Source organism: Notothenia rossii (genome assembly GCF_949606895.1).
Source record: "Notothenia rossii genome assembly, chromosome: 8".
NCBI lineage: Eukaryota > Metazoa > Chordata > Actinopteri > Perciformes > Nototheniidae > Notothenia > Notothenia rossii.
Genome location: NC_136906.1, coordinates 15,027,204 through 15,050,060, shown reverse-complemented (window position 1 = coordinate 15,050,060; position 22,857 = coordinate 15,027,204). Strand labels below are relative to the sequence as shown.

At 41.4% G+C, this 22,857-nt stretch overlaps 1 protein-coding gene across 1 annotated transcript; it reads left to right on the top strand.

The window, feature by feature from the left end:
* The first annotated feature begins 14 nt into the window (after nt 1-14).
* Nucleotides 15-21,117, top strand: tom1l2a (target of myb1 like 2 membrane trafficking protein a). The gene is made up of 16 exons (XM_079645400.1): nt 15-170; nt 4,003-4,087; nt 5,299-5,377; nt 5,845-5,994; nt 7,049-7,183; nt 7,263-7,406; nt 9,144-9,260; nt 10,837-10,970; nt 11,452-11,494; nt 13,110-13,281; nt 13,734-13,848; nt 14,516-14,591; nt 15,294-15,368; nt 17,762-17,821; nt 18,359-18,395; nt 18,489-21,117. Exons 1-16 carry the CDS (start codon nt 119-121, stop codon nt 18,632-18,634), a joined length of 1,620 nt encoding a protein of 539 aa, XP_079501526.1. The 5' UTR covers nt 15-118; the 3' UTR covers nt 18,635-21,117.
* Nucleotides 21,118-22,857: the final 1,740 nt, after the last annotated feature.

Here is a 22,857-nt window from a genome sequence, read left to right as displayed (position 1 = left end):
GCCATATCCCTTGAGCTTTCAGTTTTTTTGACCAATAGTATTTCTCTGTGGGCGGGACTTAGTACCGCCTCGGTGCCTCAGCCTCTTGTCAATCCCAAACGGATTGTTTGTTGTCAAAATGGAGTTCTTACTTGGAAATCCGTACGGCACTCCCGTGGGCCAATGTATAGGTACGTTATCCTTGAAGTTATTCATTGTAGATGTGATTCTGCTGCATACATTGTGTCAGCGTGGCTGTTTTACTACGAGGAATTACGTTACGAAAATAGCGAGCTAGCAAGCATCATCGCAGCAAACGTCAGCTACTTCGAATGAACAGCTAATGTTAGCCCACCTAACTTAGTCCTCTGTTATAAGTGTATAGAACTGAATATGTTTAGACAATACAGTGCAATTCTCAAGGAAAATACGAGTAAATGGCATGGGCAGTGTTAGTGTCATGTCTCAAAGGGGCTTGCAGAGCCTTAGCCTAGTCGAAGCTCAATATGTCCTTAAATCCTTTTTAAGCTTTGATTTCTGTGGTCAGTCTGGTTGGTTTGAGTTTTAAGCCTCGAAGCGTTGCGCGGAAGTGCTTGTTCGTCCTGCAGATGATGAGAGAGACTTGTGGCCTACCACATCCCTCTGGTGTGGTTGCATTTATCTTTCAATCTTGCTTGTTGTTTGCAAAACTCAGATAAATAATCTCTGACCCAGATAAGTTGTCACCAAGGTTTTATAATCAGACAGAAAAGCACACATGCTTCTCATGTTTCTAGAAGACATTTTCAGTTCATAGCGACCGAAAGTAGCTTCTTTGTGCACTGAATAGAAGCAGTTTGGAGGAAGGAAGGTTTTAGGAGTTAGAGGGGCCTTTGAACTGTTGCCCACCACCCGCCGGTCAGCTGCTTTGTGCCATGTCATCCCAAGACGGCCCTCAGCTACCAACTGTGACCCTCCTCTCAGGCATTTCGCTCGACAGAGGTCCTTTTAGGTCATGCTGTGGGCTGTAGCAGCACATCTTAAATGTCCCCCATAGAGACGGCTGTATCTCCAGTCTCATCTCTCCGGTCGAGCTGCTGCTGGAGCTGTACCGCCTGCTGTCTGTTCGGCTGGTACTGTAAACCACAGCTGACACAGGATCAGCTTACCTGAAACAATTAGAGAAAATCAATAGAACAGATGCTGAGGGAGGCATTGGAAGGAACTTAGTGTAACTGACTGAGAAGATGGAGGGCTTAGAGGTGGTGATTTTTTTTTTTCTCTTTCTCATGCGGCAGAAGTAATTTACCCTGATTGTTCTCCACTGCTGTACATCTATTTCCGAAAGATAAACCTTATAATCAGATGATTCTAGCACATTCTCAATGAGTGGTATTTGTAATGCAGTAATTCATTCACAGTCATGAATGGATGGATGAAAATACATTTAAGCGAACCGCCCCTGTTTTCAAAACCTTAGTTGGCATGTGTCCACAGACTGTTTTCCCTTTCAGAATATCATGCAAGATTTAAAATTCTGAATTTAAGAAGGTCTTCCACTATTTGACCATTTAGAAAATCTGAATAATATTTTGTATGCCAAATAGCTTGGTACATAAACAGAATTGGAAGCTATGTTGGCTATCTTAAGCTTCTCTAGAGTCTTTAAAGGACAGAAACCTGCAGAGATGGGGCCAGAGAGGGGCAGAGATTCATGGCTTTGTTGGCAGCGGATGGCACAGCCAGCCACTAAAGCTAAAGCCATGTGATCGACTGGCTTCACTGGTGTGTCCATTCCCCGTACTGGGGCGACTGACACAACCCTGTGAATGAATTCTCTGAGCGGGCATTCACTTCATTAGCAGCAAGGCTCTGATTGTTCAGAGGCGTTCCAGCTCATTTCACATGAAGAGATCAGATTTTTTTACTCTCCTCTGCACCTTGTGTTCTGCCCTGTCTTGACTTGAAAATCTACCTGAGAAGATTATACGGGATGTCCTAATGGCAGAAGCTTGATAATGAATCCAATATTATACATTATGTTCAGTCTAACACAGAAACACAAAGCAGTGAACTGTATTGTCTCTATGTCTTCAGATTTGTAGGTGAGAGTAAAGATGGATCCTCTCAGAAAAGGATGCCTATCCCTCAGTGCTGGCTCAGTGTGTGACGAGTTGATTAGAGAGGGGAGATAGGGCATGAATAAGTCATGGCTGTCAGACTTGTCCAATGTTGAGCCTCCCAAAAGGAAGGCAGCCTGGCCCAATGAGAGGCTGCTGGCCCGGGCATGACAGCCGGCTCGGGGCCCCTGGGCTTCAGGGAGAGGGGCTCCTCCTGTCCAAACCCAAGAATCGTCTAATGAGAATCTATTGACTGTCAGTCACAGGAACTTGGTCTCAGCTCACTTCGGTAGAAAAGCTTTTTTCCTGTTCCACTGTGAAATTCACCCCAGATGACTGCGATCCTGAAAGATCTCAGCTTTCACTGACATGATGGATGGATTTGGGCGACAAGAGAGGAAGGAAGAGACGGAGCGAGGAACGCAGCGATGAATGCCGTGCTCGTTCATCACTAGCTTCTCACAGTCTGGAGCACATTATCTCCTGGCTGTAGACACAAAGCTTTTAAATGGTAGGGTGGGGTTTGAAAGCAACAGGGCTCAGGGACTTCTGTTTTTCAGCGTTTATACCACGTAAGACTGAGTACATATAGCTGTATCAGACCCAACACCAGCTTCTCTTTCGTCTGAAATAGTCTAGGTTCGTTTAGTTAATTTACTATTTAGTTTGAGGTAGGGCTGCTCGATTATGGCAAAAATCACAATCTCGATTATTTGGGTCAATAATTGTAATTGCGATTTATTAAATGCGATTATTCATTGACTTTGAAAACATCGATTTATTGGAGATTTTTTTTTTAACAGTTGATTACCCTGAACTTTAAGTATAATTCAACTGAAAAACCCAAAAAATAAATAAATAAAAGTCATAATAAAAAATAATTGATTTAGGTTATGTTGTTTTCGTAATCGTTGCAAGCCATAATCGTAATCGCGATTAAAATACGATTAAAATACAATTAATTGAGCAGCCCTAGTTTGAGGCATGGGAGCAACAGGTGGTGGATGTGTTTTTAAACGTCTTATGGGTTTCTCTGAGATAACATTCATGTTATTAAAAACTAAAATAGTTGTATTTGTCTGAGCCCCACGATCCTTGCCCAATATGTTATCCAAACCCTTCTGACAGATTCATTTCCAATAAAGGTTATTAATGAATTATACTGTAAGCACCTTTTTAAAAGAAAAAACAACGACATAGCATGGGCCTCACAGTCCTGAGTAATTAAATGTCAAAATAAAAAACAACATTCCCTGGAATTGTATTTGAAATGTAAGTTAATAATTGATTGTTTTAGTTGTATAGTTATAATATACTTTTACAGAGAAGTACACATGGTTCAAAGCCAAGTTGATAGGGGCTTTTAAAGTGTAGAAATCAAATGTCTGGCTGAATATTGCAGAGACAGAAAAGTATGTCACCCCATGCTGATTTGCTTACACAACAGTTTTACTTCCAATGTTATGTAAACCATGGGTTGCTTTAATGCAATGCATTGACTTTAGCACAGACGACCCATAATGCAGTTTCATCAGGCAGACAAACAGAGAACCTGGAAATAAAACGTAGTACTAGCCACGATTATTAAGAAGTATTACAAAGACAAAACTAAAACAATCTACTGACAGTTGCATCTCTCCACTGAATTGTATCGTCTAAATTTAAACTTGCATTATTTTGGTTTGTAAACGATGTTGTTCTTTTTAAAAAGCCCCCAGCTTCCTGTCTCACATGCAAATGACTTCTTCTTATGTGAGCTAAAGCATAGCGAAGACTATAATGAAGTAAAGTCAGGGCTCCTCATTTAATATAAGGGGCACTGGTACTCAAACACAAATGTAGAGGCACAGACAAAAATGAATGAGCACCGTTTATTTTTTAAATAAATAATTGTTTAAATATTTTCTTTTGTGTTTTCCTGCAGAGAGGGCCACAGATGGAGGCCTCCAGAACGAGGACTGGACCGTCAACATGGAGATCTGTGACATCATAAACGAGACTGACGAGGGGTGAGCTGTCGCGCTGTCTAGATTTGATCATTGTTGGGTTTTAATGTGCTTTATTAACGTTATGTAGGACCAAAACTTCTGCTTCCTGAATTGGTCAGTTGTCACACTGGCTCAATGAATAACAATTAATACAGTGACTGCTGTGCTTCACCAGCCGGCACCGTCCCACAGAAAGTCTTTGTTTTCTGTACGTGTCACTGACTGAAAAAAGAAATGAATGAAATTCGGTCGTCAGTCTCCTGCCTTATGATGGTGAATACAATCAAGACTAAATGTAGTAACATGTGTATTTTTAGTACCTTTTTTAGGAAATGATGTCAGTTTTCATACATAAATCTGCATCGGCATCACTCATTTTAAATCAGACAATATCAGGTTTTGCATTGAAGCCTAGACATTTTAATCAGAAAGCAATCCCATCCAACATATCCAAGTTTTCTCGTCTCTAATAATTGTAAAAATCCATCTTTTTCATTATTCCCTCAGCACTTTCCCTTTTGTCTTTTTGTCCCTGCTTCTCACATTCTTCATGCCTACACACAACTCATTGTCGTACGTCCACACACACATCCACAGTTTGATTCACAGAACACAGAACGCCTTGTCTTCAAGATGTTTCTGCGAATTACACATTGTCTGGTTAGCACATTTAGCCTCGATGTTTGGGAAATTCCGCAACTGAAAATTCTTTTCTTGGTGAGCATAATGTTGTCTTAACACATGCGACCGGGTGCCAAAACAAAATATAACAAAACAGATGCTGCATCCAAAGCCGAAAAGAACCAACACAAGGCGACTGTACTGACTCAGATTCACATTTACAGTGCTGTTTAAGGGAGCTACATATCAGATTTTGTGCACTTTCTCCTCCCATTTCGATCTTTTTCAGCTCCAACGCTCAACAAAGAGCCACATGTAGCTCATAAAAGAGTCCATAAAAGCTTGACTGCAGTTTGACGCAGAGAGCCAACCAGAAGTCTTCATGTTTTGACAGCTTTGATCTGGCCTTGGGAGAGAATAGATAGTCAATCAGGGACACAGATGGCGTGACAGCACTTCTCTATCTTAGTCAAACAGATACGCTGACAGACTGACTGGCATCTGTTATTGTGGCACAGAAAAGAATTGATTCCAACAAAGCCAAAGATGTTATGCCTACTCTCAGCTGGGGTGCTTCATCCAGCTGTGTCTTCTCTGCTGTTTCCCTCCAGGCCAAAAGACGCCATGCGGGCATTAAAGAAGAGACTTGGTGGCAACAAGAACTACAGAGAAGTGATGCTGGCGCTGACGGTGAGAACCTTTTACTTTGACATTGTGTTTATTGTAAAACTGGCATCAAACGCAACTTCTTTAGAAATGGAATGGCTTTGAACCTTGCAACATTTCCTGACGTTTTTATTCTGAGGAAGCCGTGACCAAAGTTGCTTTCACTGTGTAGGCCACATAAAAGGAGTGTCCCCTGCATAAAACTTGACCTTTCCACAGATTGTGTTTTTTCTTGGTCATTTTATTTGACTGTTTCTCCTCCCCGGCCGAAGTTATGTTTATATTGCACATCTTTTATTTTGTTTATAGCAGCCATGCCTTTTAAACCGTGTTCACATCTTTGATAGTTCATCTAGTTAAAATTCTCTCTGTGCGGTAAAAGCAACGTGACTTAGAAGTCTTTCTGTTTTCATCAACCTCTCACAAATGTTCCCGTTTTCCGTTTCCTTTGCCCGGCTTCTGTCTGTGTTTAATTGTCTCCCTCTCTGCAGGCTTTGGAGACCTGTGTGAAGAACTGTGGTCACAGGTTTCATGTGCAGGTGGCCACCAGAGATTTCATCGAGGGTGTGTTGGTCAAAGTCATATCCCCCAAAAACAATCCTCCAACCATCGTACAAGACAAAGTGCTGGCGCTCATACAGGTATTAAGCCTTTCTTTGTTACTGCCGTTTCATCATTATTACCACTTTTATGTTGGTATTTTCTTATACAAAGGTACAAAACAATTGCACACAGGTTTCTGGTTACACTGACTTCTCCTTATGGCTCCATTCACAAATGTGGTGATGCAGGACATTTTGAAATCATGTTATTATGGTGTGATGGTAGGTTAGTGGTTGAAGCCAAGTGGCTGCCGCATGTTCCACTTTCCAGATGTTGTACCGCAGACTGCAGCCTCCCGTCTTGTTACTAGAGGCCACCTCAGACGGCAGGTGGTGTTCTCCGCCTCGCTGCTCTGTCCTCTGATTATTTATAGGGATTTTTGAAGGACACCCCACTTTAGACACCGTTTTCTGTTCTGTGGTCTATTGTCCACATCAGAGAGTGTTTCTTTCTTAAACATGAATTATTCTTTTTTAAGGAGGTTAGGCAAAAGGTATTATGATGGGTTTCATTTAATTTAATTTCAATCTTTATTTCGAACAGATTAAAAAAAAAAAAAAAAAAAAATACCGTATTGTTAAAATACAGTATTTATCCACATTCATGATAATATTTATATATTCAACAAAAAAAGTCTTCATCTTAATAATAATTAATGTGTCCGAAAAGGGAGCAGGAGGAAGCAAATGCTTATTAATTCCCACCCCTTACTTGATCAATGATTGTCCTTTAAATCATTATGCAAGTTATTCCTACTACATTTACATATATACATATACAATAATTTCTCATCTTCAATCAAAGAGGTTTAAATGTAATGTTGTTAAAATAATTAAATTAATTCGGCTGTAATATATATATATTTTTTTTAAATGACCTTTTTATCTTCCTACACTAAGCTGCTTTTAATACAGCATTTAATTACTAAAGAGTTATTTTTCATAAAAGCAAATATCGATACAAACATTTGTTTCCCTTACTATTTAAATAGTGTATTTTAATGCAAATGACCACTATCGATGACGAGAACAAAGTGAAAGGACTCTATTTAAATTGTTTTGGTTGTTTATACTGACTTTGTGTTTGTGTCAGTCCTGGGCTGATGCCTTCAGGAGCAGCCCTGATCTCACTGGTGTGGTCCACATTTACGAAGAGCTGAAGAGGAAAGGCATTGAGTTCCCGATGGCGGACCTGGATGCGTTGTCTCCCATCCACACACCGCAGAGAGTGAGAAAGAAACACAGCACAAACACATCTGTATATTCACAAAGCAATATCTTATGGGGTATTTTTCTTCTTCCTCCAGGGAACCCCAGAGGTGGACCCAGCCATGATCAAGTACCTCGCCCCGGTCTCTCCTGCCGCTTTGACCCCTTCCCCCATCCCGTCTCCTGGCCCCCCCACACACACCTCCCAAGTGCCGGGCCCCATCACAGCAACCCCTGACCAGGTGAGGCGCTTGAATGAATGAAATGTATATTTTTCTCCCTCCAGAACCACCGGCCGATCTCCAACCTTCCTTTCATAAGCAAAACTCTGGAAAGAGTAGTCGTCGGCCAACTCCATCTGTACATGTCCAACCATGAGCTCTATGAGCCCTTCCAATCCGGCTTCAGACAGCAATACAGCACTGAGACCGCCCTCATCAAGAGCACCAATGATCTCCTCATTGCTGCTGACTCTGGCCTCCTCAGCATCCTCATCCTCCTGGACCTCTCTGCAGCGTTTGACACCATCCTCCTCACCCGCCTCTGAGAACTCCTAGGTATCACTGGCACAGCGCTGTCTTGGTTCACATCCTACCTCCATAACAGGAAACCGTTTGTCTCCATCAACGGCTCAAATTCACCCCCGGCCCCAGTCCACCACGGTGTACCCCAGGGCTCTGTGCTTGGTCCCCTCCTGTTCACCATTTACATGCTCCCCCTCTGCCAGATCATCCGACATCATGGACTCAATTTCCACTGTTACGCTGATGATACCCAACTGTATCTCGGCACCACTCCATCCTCCCAGCTCCCCCCTCAGTCTCTCATCAACGGCCTGCATGACATCAAAGCATGGATGTCATGCAACTATCTCAAACTAAACAGCAGGAAAACAGAGCTCATGGTTGTGGCACCCAAGGCGCTGCTCCAGAAGGTTGGTGACTTCATCCTCGAGGTAGACGGCTGCTCCATTTCCCCATCTCCTGAAGCCCGCAACCGGGGTGTCATCCTCGACTCCACCCTCTCCTTCCACTCCCACTTCAAGTCTGTGACCAATTCGGCCTTTTTCCATCTAAGGAACATTGCAAGACGCCGACCGTCACTCTCGGAGTCGGTTGCCGAAACCCTAGTCCATGCGTTTGTCACCTCCCGCTTGGACTACTGCAATGGTCTCCTGTTTGGGGTTCCCAACAAAACCCTGGACAGACTCCAGTATGTCCAAAACTGTGCTGCTAGGGTACTCACAAATACAAAGCCGTGGCAGCACATCACTCCCACCCTCATCCACCTCCACTGGTTGCCGGTCAAGTCCCGCATATCATTCAAAACGCTCCTCCTTACCTACAAGTCCCTCCATGCCCATGTCCCCCAGTACCTATCGGACAACCTTCACCCACATGCCCCTCCCCGGAACCTGCGGTCTTTAGACTCTGGCCTGCTTACCACCTCCCGCACCAAACTGCGAACCTTCGGGGACAGAGCCTTCAGTGTGGCAGCCCCCACCCTCTGGAACGCTCTCCCTGCGGAGATTCGCAACATCCCCACGCTTGACGCCTTCAAAAGTGCCCTCAAGACCCATCTGTTCACCAAGGTCTTTGGCCCCTAATCTATTTGTTGTTTTGTCTGTCTGACTGGTTGTCTGACTGCCTTTTGTTTTGTTATGTTTGTTTTGCCCTGTTCTTCCTTGTAAAGCGACCTTGGGTCTCGTGAAAGGCGCTATATAAATCCAAGCTATTATTATTATTATTATTTTTGCTGAACTTGTTGCTCTTATTGTGAAATGTGATTTATATAAATAGCCCTTTTCAAAGTCTGTAATTTAAAGGAGCTTTATTGAATTGAGAAGTACAAAGATTAAAGCAGACTACAAGAGTTTATCTGGATAACACTCCTTTGACAGCTTTGAGAACATATGCAGCACTGCTGATCCTGAATAATCCCTGAAAGTGTGAATGACCTTTGACCTTCTTTGCTCTCAGATCGCCCGGCTGCGCAGTGAGCTGGACGTAGTGAGAGGAAACACCAAAGTCATGTCGGAGATGCTCACTGAGATGGTGCCTGGGCAGGAAGACGCCTCAGACCTAGAACTGCTTCAGGTTAGAAGCAAATTAATATATTATGAGGGTTTATTTTGACCAATGATGTGCCTGACGAGACTAAAAAGCGGAATAAATCTGACTTTATGTGTTTTAATGTTTAATGTGGATTTCAAGAGGATGTGGTTTCAAAGCTTTTAAGAGCATGAAAGCGAATCTGAATCAGAAGACTGTTTAGAGGAAGGAAATCTGATATTTATGATTTATTTTCTTTATATGAAAGGGTCTGTTGGGACATCATACTAGCATACCTACTCTAAATCAGAATGTAAAGTAATATAGGCTCATGCAAATATTTGATTATGAGTTCCCGCACACTCCTAAAGATGTTAAAAGTAAAAAGCTTTCCGACATGGCACTCCAGCTCTAAAGTGTTGTAATTGTTTGAAGCCACCAGGGGGAGTAGTGTGTCTAATTTTCAGAGGAATTGCTCAAGTCACACACAATTTATTTATATCCAGCTGTTGTAAAATTCCTGGAATTGGCAATTAACCAGTGGTAATGCAACTCATGCGGAGTTTAATCTCCTAAAGCCAAATCCACTCAGGTATTTGAGTCAGCTGCAAGGACCTGTATTGTATTGTTAAAGGTGGGGTAGGTAATTCACTTCAGAAACACTTTTTGTTATATTCCATGGAATGCTCTTAACATCCCGATAGCAATGCATACATTAAATGATTTGACAATAAATACATAAAAGAAGTCCTCTGTGGAAGCCGTAGCACTGTAAAAAGCTAGACCAATTATTTTCACCGGCCCGGCTAAAGTAACTGGATGGCCTACCTGCCTGTCAGCCTTCCATCTGTGCACAAACTTATCTCGTGCCCTCATTGGTCATGTGTGCGTCCGTGTGTGTTGGAGGAGGGGCTCTGTAAGGAAGTCTGAAGGAAGGGGCAGATTTTTTTTCGGCTGCGTACTTTCAAATTCTAGCGCACTCGAGCTGGTTTCTCCATTCTTACCTACCCTACCTTTAAGTGTTCCTTATTAATACAATCGCACACTCTTTACACAGTAGAGAAAAAAACATCTGACTTGCTCTATAATTGCTGCTTTGTAAAAAATAGACAAAATTAGTTTATTTTTCAGTTAACCTTCACGGATTAAGACTGCTGTATAATGTCATATCAATCAATCAATCAATCAATCAATCAATCAATCAATCAATCAACAACTTTATTAATCCCGAAAGGGGCAATTGGTTATGAGCAGCTTATGTCATGTACACAGGCAGGAACATACAGGAAGAAAGCACACACCCGGGAGCCTGGATGTCGATCATTCCAATTGACACCATAAATAGTTCATAGCGTCACAATAAATAAGTAAATAAATAATCAAATGTGTCTTTAGAGCATATCTACGCCCATATGGCAACAGATGATATTCATCTGCAAGAACATGACCTGGAGAGGCCAGAATGCTCTCTGCTTTCCGCAGAATCTGCTGGTTACAAAAGGAGTTTATGTCTCTCTGTTTCCATCCTCAGACTTGTTTTGGTTCTCCGTCCTATTTTGATTTTCTTTCTATTCATTGATTTATCAATCCATCTTTTCTATTGATGTTTCAATCTGTGTAGGAGCTGAACCGAACCTGCCGGGCGATGCAGCAGAGAGTCGTCGAGCTGATTTCACGCGTCTCTAACGAAGAAGTGACTGAGGAGCTGCTGCATGTCAACGACGACCTGAACAACATTTTCCTCCGATACGAGCGGTACGATCAATCAAACACTCAGTCAGACTTACGTTCTATGTCAGAACAAGGGCTGACGTGTCATGCTTGGATTTGTTAGGGTGTCGGGACCGGAACTATGTTTTATATTATCTCTGTTTTCAGTATAATTGTAACCTCTGCAACAGATGTTTTTTGCAATGTGTAACACCTTGGTCCAATATGTTTAATTGATGAATAATGGATGCTCGTTGGTCCTCTTATCGATGGTTTTAAAGAGGTGGCTCCAGCTGTGATTATCCCAAAGCTTACCAGTGAAAACTAAACATTCTGAGGAAAAAACATGCCAAACAGACATTTTTCAAGCTCAAACACTTCAAAGTCGCAAAACATTCCTTTAAAAACATTCCGCAGCTTCAAACTGTTAAAATGTGTCTTTCATGAGGTGAAGATAAAAGATGTTTGAGCGGTTGAACTTCACAGAGCGTGGTAAAACATTGAAAGGTGTGTGTGTTGCTCACAGGTACGAGAGGTACAGGTCGGGCAGAGCGGCACAGAACAACGGGGTGAGTACCATCAAAGAGAAGAAAGGATTTACCCCACATTCCCTCATGGATCACTGTTTTGTGTTTGCTTGTTGCATGTTTTCAGAAAAATTCCCGTCTCTTTTAATTCATCTGCATTTGCATCACCTGTGGTAGTTTTTCTAAAGATGCTTTGAGGGATGGTTCAAACGGATTTGCTTCACATAGCCATTTGTTGTGCTTGTTTTACCATTTGAGTATTTGAATGTATTATTACTTTTTCTAAAAGCTTACACAACACTTTAGTGCAGTATTCATATGTAATCCTAGTGCATCGCTTTTTTTGCTGTATCAAACCTGGAAGAGCCGAGCAAAAGAAGTGTCAATCTGCTGTTTAGAGCGTGTATAAGGGCTGCTCAATTAATCGTATTTTAATCGCGATTACGATTATGGCTTGCAACGATTATGAAAACAACGTAATTAAAATAAAACGATAATGTTTTTATTATTATTATTCATTTTTTTTTTTTTAGTTGAATTATACTTAAAGTTTTTTTCTCCAATAAATGGATGTTTTCAAAGTCAAAGAATAATCGCATTTAATAATCGCAATTACAATTATTGACCCAAATAATCGAGGTAATGATTTTTGCCATAATCGAGCAGCCCTAGCGTGTATTCTCCAGGATCAGTGATTCACCAGAGGGTCGGGGCGTCTCCCGCCTCCTCCCACATAGTGCTTGTGTTTGCCTGCTGCTGATCTCTCTGTGCTCTGTCTGTTTGTGGTGTGGCCAGCTGATGGAGGCAAGTACGATGCCAGCACCAGGTTCAATCCCAGCCAGTGTGCTGGAATGAATGTTAACACGTCTGCTGGACTGCATGGAGCTAATGTTTATACCAGTGTTTCTCAAACTTTCTTCAATAATGTAACCATTTTTTCAATGGAAAACATTTTCTGGGTTTAATGCCATATCACTTGGAATTTGAGTCGCATTGAACTCTTTCTTTTTGATCATTTACAATTTTGTGAGGAATATAAACGTATCTTTTTCTCTGTTTTGCTTTCAACAGTGAATCCATTTTCTGTCTGCCATTCAATATCAAAACTGGATTCCAGGTTGCATAACGAATAGGAATATTGAGTGTACAATGTGGTTTATCAAAGTTATATAAACATTTTTATTTAACTAATTAAAGTATATTCATTTATTTATTTATTTAAGGAACTTCCTGATATTTTCCTCGTGAACTTCTAAAAACTCACGTACCCCTGCGTTACTCCAAAGTAGCCCAAGGGGATCAAATACCCTTTTTTGAGAAACACTGGCATAGAGCAAACAGTAGCTCCGTGTGAAACCAGACTCTATATGTCCTTCCCTTTTCGCCCTGTGTATTCAACCCTCAGTATTGTATCAGTGCATAGCCCTCAATCCACTCCCACTGACCCTCAGTGTTGTCTCAATTTGTGTAAATAGTCAATCCTGTAGGATGTCAGTAGTCTCTGTCTACAAAGGGTAATCGCGATGTAATCTAATTTCCTCCAAAAACTATATATAAATACATACAATAATATTTTTTATCTGTATATTGACATTGTTCATATCCATTCATAATTATTGACGGCCATCTCTCGTCTCCCTTCCACGCCCCGTTTCAGATGTTGAATGAAGCCACGGAGGACAACCTGATCGACCTGGGCCCGGGCTCCCCCGCTGTGGTCACACCCAGGATCAACAGCTCCAGCCCAACACACCGCATCGCAGGGGCCACTGCCTCCCCAGCCCGTAACCCACCTACAGCCTCGCTAACGTCTGCAGTAGCGAGTATCGGTTAGTATCATGTTTGTTTTCCTGTGTGGAAAAAAAGAGAATGTGGTTACAGCATAACATTTTTTTTTGCCACTGATGTTGAAATTTGGAGGCATAAACATACACAACCATAATTATTTTCTCTGTCCAACTATCATACGCTTACATACTCTCTCACCACAGTTGTAACATCGCTCCTCCCTAGTCTCTGCAGACTTGGCATCGGAAAAGCAGCCGAGTGTAAAAAAGGCTAATAATCTGGCTGCTAATGGGAAATGAGCCCGGCCACATAACTCACGCTCTTCCCTAGAAAGTCTCTGCATGCTATAGTACTCTGGTTAAAGCTTGGATATATTGCTCCTGAATCTTATTTAAAAACCCTCTAACTCTGCGTTCTCCTTCTCCCCCCCCCCCCCCCCCCCCCCCCCACTCCCCCACTCCCTCTGCTCTCCTCTCCCACTGTCCCTCTCCAGATGTGTCTTCAGACAGCGGGAGCCGACCCCCCTCTTCTCTACCGGGCCACAACAAGGATGACTTCGACATGTTCGCCCAGACCAGGACCAGCTCTCTGGCTGATCAGCGCAAAAAGTAGGCCTCCATTTTATTTCGTTTCTGGGGCAGCTTAGATCCTCTCATGTAATAACATTCAGGGTTTTATTTATTTTTAATTAAAGGGACATTCATAACCACCTTTTAATATTCAAAACAAATTCCACCCATGGGTACTTTTTAGTTTCTCTGATGTTCAATGTGCTGAAGTTTAAACATCTTCTCTTAACCTGCTCTGACTACATTGACTTATTGAATTTGCCAAATTAGTTTTGAAAACCTCCAGGGTAGGGGTGCTTATCTCTATAAAAACGTGTTATTTCTTGCTTCAAATTGAACACACAGGTGGAGCAAATTGAAGCGCTAAATTAAGGGGCAAGAGAGAGAAGTTTCCCAGTTGATAAGAATGCCAAAAAGTGGGCTTGTCTCAACCATACTGCATTGGCTTATTGTCAATTTAGACTACTTTTTCTCCTCAAACTGGCTCTTTCTGCCCCTTTTCTCCAGTCCTGGATTTAGTTTGAATTACTTAAGGTTGTTTTGGGGTTATTGGGGGCTAAGGTGTTATCCCTGCTGACCAAATCTCTCCCCTCCGTCTTTCTGCACTGTACGTCCTAATAAGGACAATATGGCAACACATATTATAAGTATCTTCTTTTTTACTTCCTACCCATCTTAACTATGTTTTTTATGTTTTGGCACACAGTGTAAAGTACGAGGACCCTCAGGCTCTGGGCGGCCTTGCCTCAGCTCTGGATGTGAGACAGCAGAATGCAGGGGGGGTGAGTACGCTGATGCATGTCGTTTATTACAGCTTTCACCCATATTTGAAGTGTGGGTGTTGTTTACATGGCTGATGGTGAGCCTTTCCCGATCCACTCTGTCCTCGGCCCTCGGTCACTCCCTGCATGTGATGCTCTGTGATGCTGTGTGTTCTGCAGTGACATTCGTCCTGTGTGCAGTGATCCTATATGTAAATATAAGTGAGCGACTGAAAATATTATTTAAATATGACTTCTAGCTTTAATTATCTCGTGACTGAATACAACATACTTTAGATTTCTGTAGTCTTTCTTCCTGTCCGAGCACACTGCAATATATTTGTATTGTTATCGCCATGTAAACAGACGACTCTGAAATATGAACTGCAATACACTCACACAGACACAAACAAGCGCACACACACAGTGGGGATTGTGCATTCCTCTTCTAGTTACTTTAGTTACTTTACATTGAGCTTTTTCTTGAGGGAGTTCAAAGTCTTTTTTCCCCTTTTTTATTTTCCTCATTTTCATCTTTATGGAATTATCCTTTCCTGTTTTTTTTTTGTTACGTTCTCCTCTCCTTCTCTCCCACTTTGAAATGAAAGCTGTGTCTTGCACATTTGACCTCTCCTCTGTCTCTCTCTGCACTGTGAGCTCTGCTGTGGTGGGGCTCGCTATCTTTCTTCTCTTGTGTAAGGTGTTGTTCTGTTGTTGATTCAGCTGAGGGTAGAAGGGGATGATAACCCAGCAGATCAGGAGCTGCCCATAGACAGCTGGCTTATTACCCAAGGAATGGTGAGGACTCCATCCTCAGTGTGTCCTCCTCCCCCCCCTCGTGTCATCCATCACCCCTGCTCCATAACCCGCATGAGCTGCTCTTATTTCTAGCCTCATCTCCCTGCTCTGTCCTGGAATGCTCATACAAGCCATACCAGAACAAATATCCTCCTAAGAATCTCTATGACAAGGTTGGGTAATATATGAATCAGAATAAGAAAAACTTTATTTGTCCCTTGACATTTACATGATTACAACAGCAGATAAAGTGAGGAAAGAATTACACAATAAGTACAAAATGAAAAACAAAACAATATGACGATTAATAATCACCACCTGTTTGGAGAAATAGACAGAACTGCTCTGGACGGTGGCAGCAGAAAACATATTATGGCCACCTAAAAATAATCAATATCAGTTTACGTGTTCACTTTTAAGAATATCTGTTCAGCTTTACCGTGCCATGAGACATCTATTTGTGACTAGGAAGTAAAGCCATACTCTGTTCAAATCCACCAGACGCCTTTTATTAAAAACAACAATTTGACCTCGCAGGAAATATTCAAAATGTAGCCGACACTTAAAAACAGACCCTGTTCAAGTGGCTAAAATGTGTTTTTCCTGCCGTCTCCCTATACAGAAGTACATTGCTTAACTTTCCTGTCTGATTCTCCAAACTGGACGCGTGATGATGTCATCTATACTGAATGTAAAACCCCATTTCAAACCATCTGAACGATCCCTTTAAGAGATGAATGATTTGTCCTTTAGTGCTGATTATGATTCACTGTTTCCATTAGGGAGCTACTTATTTCACATCTGTTTTTATTAGTTGAATATGGCTATTGCAGGCAATCTTTCTAAATCAATCAACAGACTTTTTCTACTGGGACATTTTGCACGATTTTGGACTCTATTGACATTAAACACCCATAATTGATGCTTCCTACTTTTAATGCCGCCCCTCTATGGTTTGGTTAATGAGCCTGATGGGTCACCAGGAACTGTCATCACCTAGATTCATCTCTTAACACTCGCATACTAAAACAGCAGGGAAGTACAGATACTACCGCTACACAGCAAGTTGAATCATTACGATCCCAAACAAGTTAGCAAAGGAATGTGTCTTGCTGTGTTTTGAGGGTATTTGTCAGTTGTCTTCTAACTGTCTCTGGATTCTAGATAATACACTAGATAGCTAACAAGAACCTCACACGTCTCATCTTAACCATAAACACATGAAGTAACTAACAAGTGAATCACTAGTTGTAACACTGTAACAATGGAGTAGCTGTTATGACTGTATATTTGCCTAAAAAAATATTAGACTTTGAACTTCTAGTCATTTTTGTGATTTTCACACTTTTCTACAGCTTTTAATCCCCCTGCATGTATTTTTATTTATTATTTCTCATGGATGACTTCCACTGCCTTGGCTTTTTATTCTGAAACGCTCCTTCATTGCGTAAACTCTGTCTCAAGAGGAAACCCCACCTGTGTTTTTGTAGTCTTTCACCGGGTCAAAGGAAAGCGTTTTTTTCTTTTATTCAACTTTGATATCAGGTCGATGTGGTCACATGATGACTTTGACTTCAACGCATAGGCAGTGAAAGGATGTGGAAGACTTTTGAGTATTGTGTGAACAAAAAGCATCCAAGTAGCTTTCCCAAATGTGTGTTGCTCCTCATTGATGGACTTTTTCTTAAGCCACTTTTAAAATGTCCTATTTTTTCAAGCACACAATGCATCACACTTTTCCAGCAGTCTTTATTCACTGTGATCATTTGGTGCACACCCACACCATACACCCTGACATGGCTTCATCACATCATCACAGTTACTTCATGCAATGCTGTGTGTGTGTGTGTGTGTGTGTGTGTGTGTGTGTGTGTGTGTGTGTGTGTGTGTGTGTGTGTGTGTGTGTGTGTGTGTGTGATCCACATATGTGTGTGTGCCGTGGGATTACCCTGCCTCTCGACAGTCCCTGTGCTTTAAGCTTTTCCCATCCAATCAATCTCTTAATCACGTTCAAGTGATTCGCTAATTAACTAATGATGTGGAATAATTAACACTGCTGTGTGTGACATCAGTCGGCAGCTGTTAAGCCATGTCAGCATCATGAAACTAATGAGAGCAAAACACAACCTGGGAACTCCTGTTCTCGGGGAAGACAGCTGAGTGGCAGGTTGTTGCTCATGGTGAAACAATACGAGCACAGACTTGAGAGGGGCTGAGTGTGTCTTTTCAGCTATTTCTTTTTATCTCATTTTGAGTTTAATCATATTCTTCCTTTGGTGATTCCAATTCTTGTTATTTTTTTGTGTTTGTGTGTTCCAATTGTCTTTTTGGGTGTCTTTCTGTTGTGTGGCTTTGGTGCTGCCCGTTGGTTTGTCCATGGCTTTGCTCCATAGATCCCAGTACCGCAGTCCTCTGTCATGGATGACATAGAGGAGTGGCTCTGTGCTGACGTGGTGAGATTTCTTTAAGTTGATTTATACGTTTCCCCTTCTTTTTCTCTCTCTTCTGTTCTCCGTTTTGTTTTTCTTGGAGAGCACATTTCATCTCACATCACTGTCTACATTTGACTTTAGTTTCCTTTCACTTGGCATCCTTTCATTCACTGTAATCTAATGTACCAATGCTGAATAACAGTTTATCGTGAGGTTGACTGCTAACATAGTGCTAACAATAGTCAAGGGAAAAAGGCTGCTATGAGCTTTGTACGCGAGCACGTGGAGCTTTTGGAGTTGGGTTTACGGAGGCTACTGGTTGTCGTTGCCTGAGTGGAAGTGTGGAAGAATGCACGATTGACGGACCCTTCATAAGCGACTTTGTATGGATTTGTGTGAACTTGCATTTGACTTGTATGTTACTTCTTGTGTACCAGAAAGCCTGCTGTGTTGCTGACTGAACACAAAGGTTTATGACTGTCTCCTAAAACAAAGAAAACTCCACTCATAAAACCAAAATGTGCATATTATCTAATGGTGTTTTTCTCGTCTCACTAGAAAGGGGATGCTGCTGAGGAAGGGGTGACCAGTGAAGGTATAGAATCACAATTGCGTATATTCAATGAACTCCTTCATGTGTGAAATTGTGTTAATTTCCCCTTTTTTTTAATGAATCTGTTTCTTTCAGAATTCGACAAGTTCCTGGAGGAGCGAGCAATAGCTTCGGACTCCCTGCCGTCTCCCCCGGGAGCTCACCCTTCTCACCCTGCTCGTGCCGCTGATGGCTCCCACAAGAAGGCCGAGCGGACAGAGGACACCCTCTTTGCCTTGTAGACTGTTCTCAGAGACCCTGGATCTCTCTCCGGTGGCCTCTAAAGGTCTTCGTCCTAAATGATCCCTCCGAGACAGTCCCTCCTCCTGTCCCATTTCATCGCTAACTGGCAGTGGGGTAGCAAGCTATCTCCAGCTCCTTGTCATTCTCTTGCCACGGTGTTGCTCTAACATGCAGAGATTGTTTACTGTGCACAACTGTTTTGCGCTTTACTATATATGGATGTATTAACCTGTTACTGTGGGATGTATTAGTCGCGGCCCTGCATCTCATTTGTAACACTCCACCAAAGGAAGACAACCTAACTGGTCAGATGTGGTTTTTAAATGTGGTATATTACTGCGAAATGAATGGAAGGGTTCACAGGAGGTCCATGAATTGAGTCAGTACGGAAGCATACAATTGGGATTATATGTTGCTTCACTACATTCAGCTAATTGCTAATGTATGCATTTATTGTTTTAAAGATGTGTTCTATGACGTACAACCAGCGCTGTGGTTATGGTTGATCCAGGCATTTTCTTTTCTCTGCAAATACTCCAGTTAGAGCTTTCGTAACGCTTTTAATACTGGATGTGTGGACAGCAACATGTGGTAGTATTAACTGAAGCAGTATGGACAACAAATGTATGTAAGCAGGCTGATCTTAACAAGGGATGTGATAGCTAAACTATATATATAGCTACTCTTGATGAGTGTATGCCAGCATTCCTCTAACCAAAGGAATACAAAACTAAAAATCTAAAAAGCACCAGTTAGGATTCTAATTTAAATGGCTATGGGGATGGAACGGGCCCATTAAGTGTTTCCTATCAAGCTACGATAAATTAGTTGGCTGCTTTTGAACGATTACAACATTTTTTTTAGCCATTCCAAAGAATAGTAAGGCTTTAATGAACAACTAGCTCTGAAATGAACCTGTAGAACAGTAATCATGTTCATGTGTTATAGAGGTTAAGGGATCACTAACAGTTATTTCCCCTACTATATTAATGTCTGCACTTTGAAGCAAAAACTGTATTTTGTCCTTTGTGTTTACGAGATGGTTACTATTTTTCTATGCGATGGTAAAAGGTCTTAAGATTGACTTCGTCTTGCACATAACTTTTGTATCTGTAATCGTAGCGCTGTTTACACAGAAGTGGATTGATAGAGGGTTCAATTAATGATTACAAAAACGTATAAGAAGAATAGTAATAATGAGCTAGATGGACAGAATATGGCATCTACATTAGCAACTTAGTGGTGGCACCATAATCAACTCGCATACAAAATGTATGGCTTACAATATTGCACTATTGAGTATTAAGTGTGTATCCGTATAGAAAGAGCTTAATTTACCCTAAACTATGTAATCTATATACCTCATAATATAGCAATTTTAGTTATAACACATGTATTGGCTTATGGATCGTATCCAGAAGGCAGAGAGGTTTATGTGTCATTCCATCCCCTGATTGTATTTTTTTCTAGTTTATGCAAAAACGTGTTTAGGTCCTTTATCATGTATTTATTTGTGGTTGAGGCTGAAGAAGGCAGCAAACAAACACAATACTTTCTTTGATTTGTGCAGGCAAAGGCAAACTTATTCTTGGTTTCTTTTCATTCAGTATTATTCATCGGCTCCTGTTGTAGCTGCTGCCAAGCATGTCTGATTTCAGCAAAGTATCTCTGACAGGAGTTCCTGTTGTCATTCCAATTTTTGCTGAGGCTCTGGTTTGTTTTACTGATGCACTGCACTTGAAAACTTGAACGATTTTTATTCCTTTTGTCCATTAAAGACCAAAAGCTTTCTTAAAAAGGGCATCCCACATTTTTAGAAGCTTAATTCCTACATCAACATTACTTGTCAGTAGAGGGAAACATTCCTGATTTCTTATACGTTGTTAACATAATTGCAATGGTGACATTATACAATTCTGTGTCTGCATAATCATTGTTAAATATTGACATGTATTTTAGTTGAGTAAGATTAATGATTTATGAGCTTTAACTTTTTGTTTAATGCATGTGGTTATACAGGTTTAATATGGTCGCCAGGTAACTGAGATAATAGCGTTACATTTACAATCAACCATTGTGTTCACTTTAAAACAACCTTCTACAATTGCAGGCTGAACGAAGTAGTATTAAAAACGTAACATGAGATCCTTTAAAAGGGAACTTGAGTATTTTTCAGTTTGTGTGTTTAGTATCTCTTGATCTGTAACGGATTGTTTTGTGTAAGTTGCTTTTATGAAGCTTGAGTCCTGATTGCAACATGCATTCCTCTGATTTTTGGCTATCTCAAAATGGTTAATGAATGTCTTTTAATACTAATGAAGCCGATCAATCAGCTGATATTTGTGGACATGGAAGAGAGGCTAGTTTTGTTTCCATGCCAGTGTGGCTGTGCTGTCTGCTGCCATTACTAACGGTCAGACTTTGTTTGACCTAATGCACGTATGTAACTGCCCAATAAAACACTAGCAATGTGTGACCGCTACCTCACAACTGTTTGTGGTTATTTTACAGTAAAAGGTTGCATTTCAAGCATTTTCTCCTTTTCCTACTTCCTCACACACATGCTGATGCAACCCAACCGTAATCTTGCACTGTACTGACCATTCATTGTCACATGAGCCTCCCCACCATCCCCCCCACACTCCCACATGTTGGTTCATGTACAGGACTGTCTCAGAAAATTAGAATATTGTGATAAAGTTCTTTATTTTCTGTAATGCAATTAAAAAAACAAAAATGTCATACATTCTGGATTCATTACAAATCAACTGAAATATTGCAAGCCTTTTATTATTTTAATATTGCTGATTATGGCATACAGCTTAAGAAAACTCAAAAATCCTATCTCAAAAAATTAGAATAGTTCCTCAGACCAAGTAAAAAAAAAAGATTTATAACAGCAAAACACAATCAAACATTTGAAAATGTCCATTAATGCACTCAGTACTTGGTTGGGAATCCTTTTGCACGGATTACTGCATCAATGCGGCGTGGCATGGAGGCAATCAGCCTGTGGCATTGCTGAGGTGTTATGGATGCCCAGGATGCTTCAATAGCGGCCTTTAGCTCATTAGCATTGTTGGGTCTGGTGTCTTTCAGCTTCTTCTTCACAATACCCCACATTTTCTCTATGGGGTTCAGGTCAGGGGAATTTGCAGGCCAATCGAGGACAGTAATGCCATGGTCAGTACACCAGTTACTGGTGGTTTTGGCACTGTGGGCAGGTGCCAGATCATGCTGGAAAATGAATTCCTCATCTCCATAGAGCTTTTCAGCAGACGGAAGCATGTAGTGCTCTAAAATCTCTTGGTACACAGCTGCATTTACTCTGGGCTTGATGAAACACAGTGGACCAACACCAGCAGCTGACATGGCTCCCCAAACCATCGCTGACTGTGGGAACTTCACACTGGATTTCAAGCAACTTGGATTTTGCTCCTCTCCAGCCTTTCTCCAGACTCTGGCGCCTTGACTTCCAAATGAAATACAAAACTTGCTTTCGTCTGAAAAGAGGACTTTGGACCACTGTGCAACTGTCCAGTGCTTCTTTTCCTTAGCCCAAGTCAGACGCCTTTTCCGTTGTCTTGAGTTCAGAAGTGGCTTGACCATGGGAATACGGCTATTGTAGCCCATTTCCCGGACACGTCTGTGAACAGTGACTTTTGATACCTGGACTCCAGCTTCAGTCCACTGTCTTTGAAGCTCCCCCAAATTCTGGAAGCGACTCTTCTTCACAATGCTGTTAAGGCTGCGGTCATCTCTCTTGGTTGTGCAGCGTTTCCTGCCACATTTCCCCCTTCCAACAGACTTTTTGTGGATGTGCTTTGAAACTGCACTCTGTGAACAGCTTGCTCTTTGAGAAATTTCTTTTTGTGTCTTACCCTCCTGATGGAGGGTGTCAATGACGGTCCTCTGGACAGCAGTCAGATCAGCAGTCTTCCCCATACTTGTGATTTAGTTTACTGAACCAAGCTGAGTGTTTTTCAAGGCTCAGGAAACCCTTGCAGGTGTTTCGAGTTAATTAGACGATTCAAGTGATTCGTTGAACACCCTACTAGTATACTTTTTCATGATATTCTAATATTTAGAGATAGGATATTTGAGTTTTCTTAAGCTGTATGCCATAATCAGCAATATTAAAATAATAAAAGGCTTGCAATATTTCAGTTGATTTGTAATGAATCCAGAATGTATGACATTTTTGTTTTTTTAATTGCATTAC

Excerpts from the sequence above, each read along its gene's own strand:
- tom1l2a (XM_079645400.1), top strand. The coding sequence starts at position 119 with ATGGAGTTCTTACTTGGAAATCCGTACGGCACTCCCGTGGGCCAATGT. Across the intron at positions 7,407-9,143 it reads TCACAGCAACCCCTGACCAG|ATCGCCCGGCTGCGCAGTGA; the intron begins GTGAGGCGCTTG and ends CTTTGCTCTCAG. Across the intron at positions 18,396-18,488 it reads GGAAGGGGTGACCAGTGAAG|AATTCGACAAGTTCCTGGAG; the intron begins GTATAGAATCAC and ends TGTTTCTTTCAG.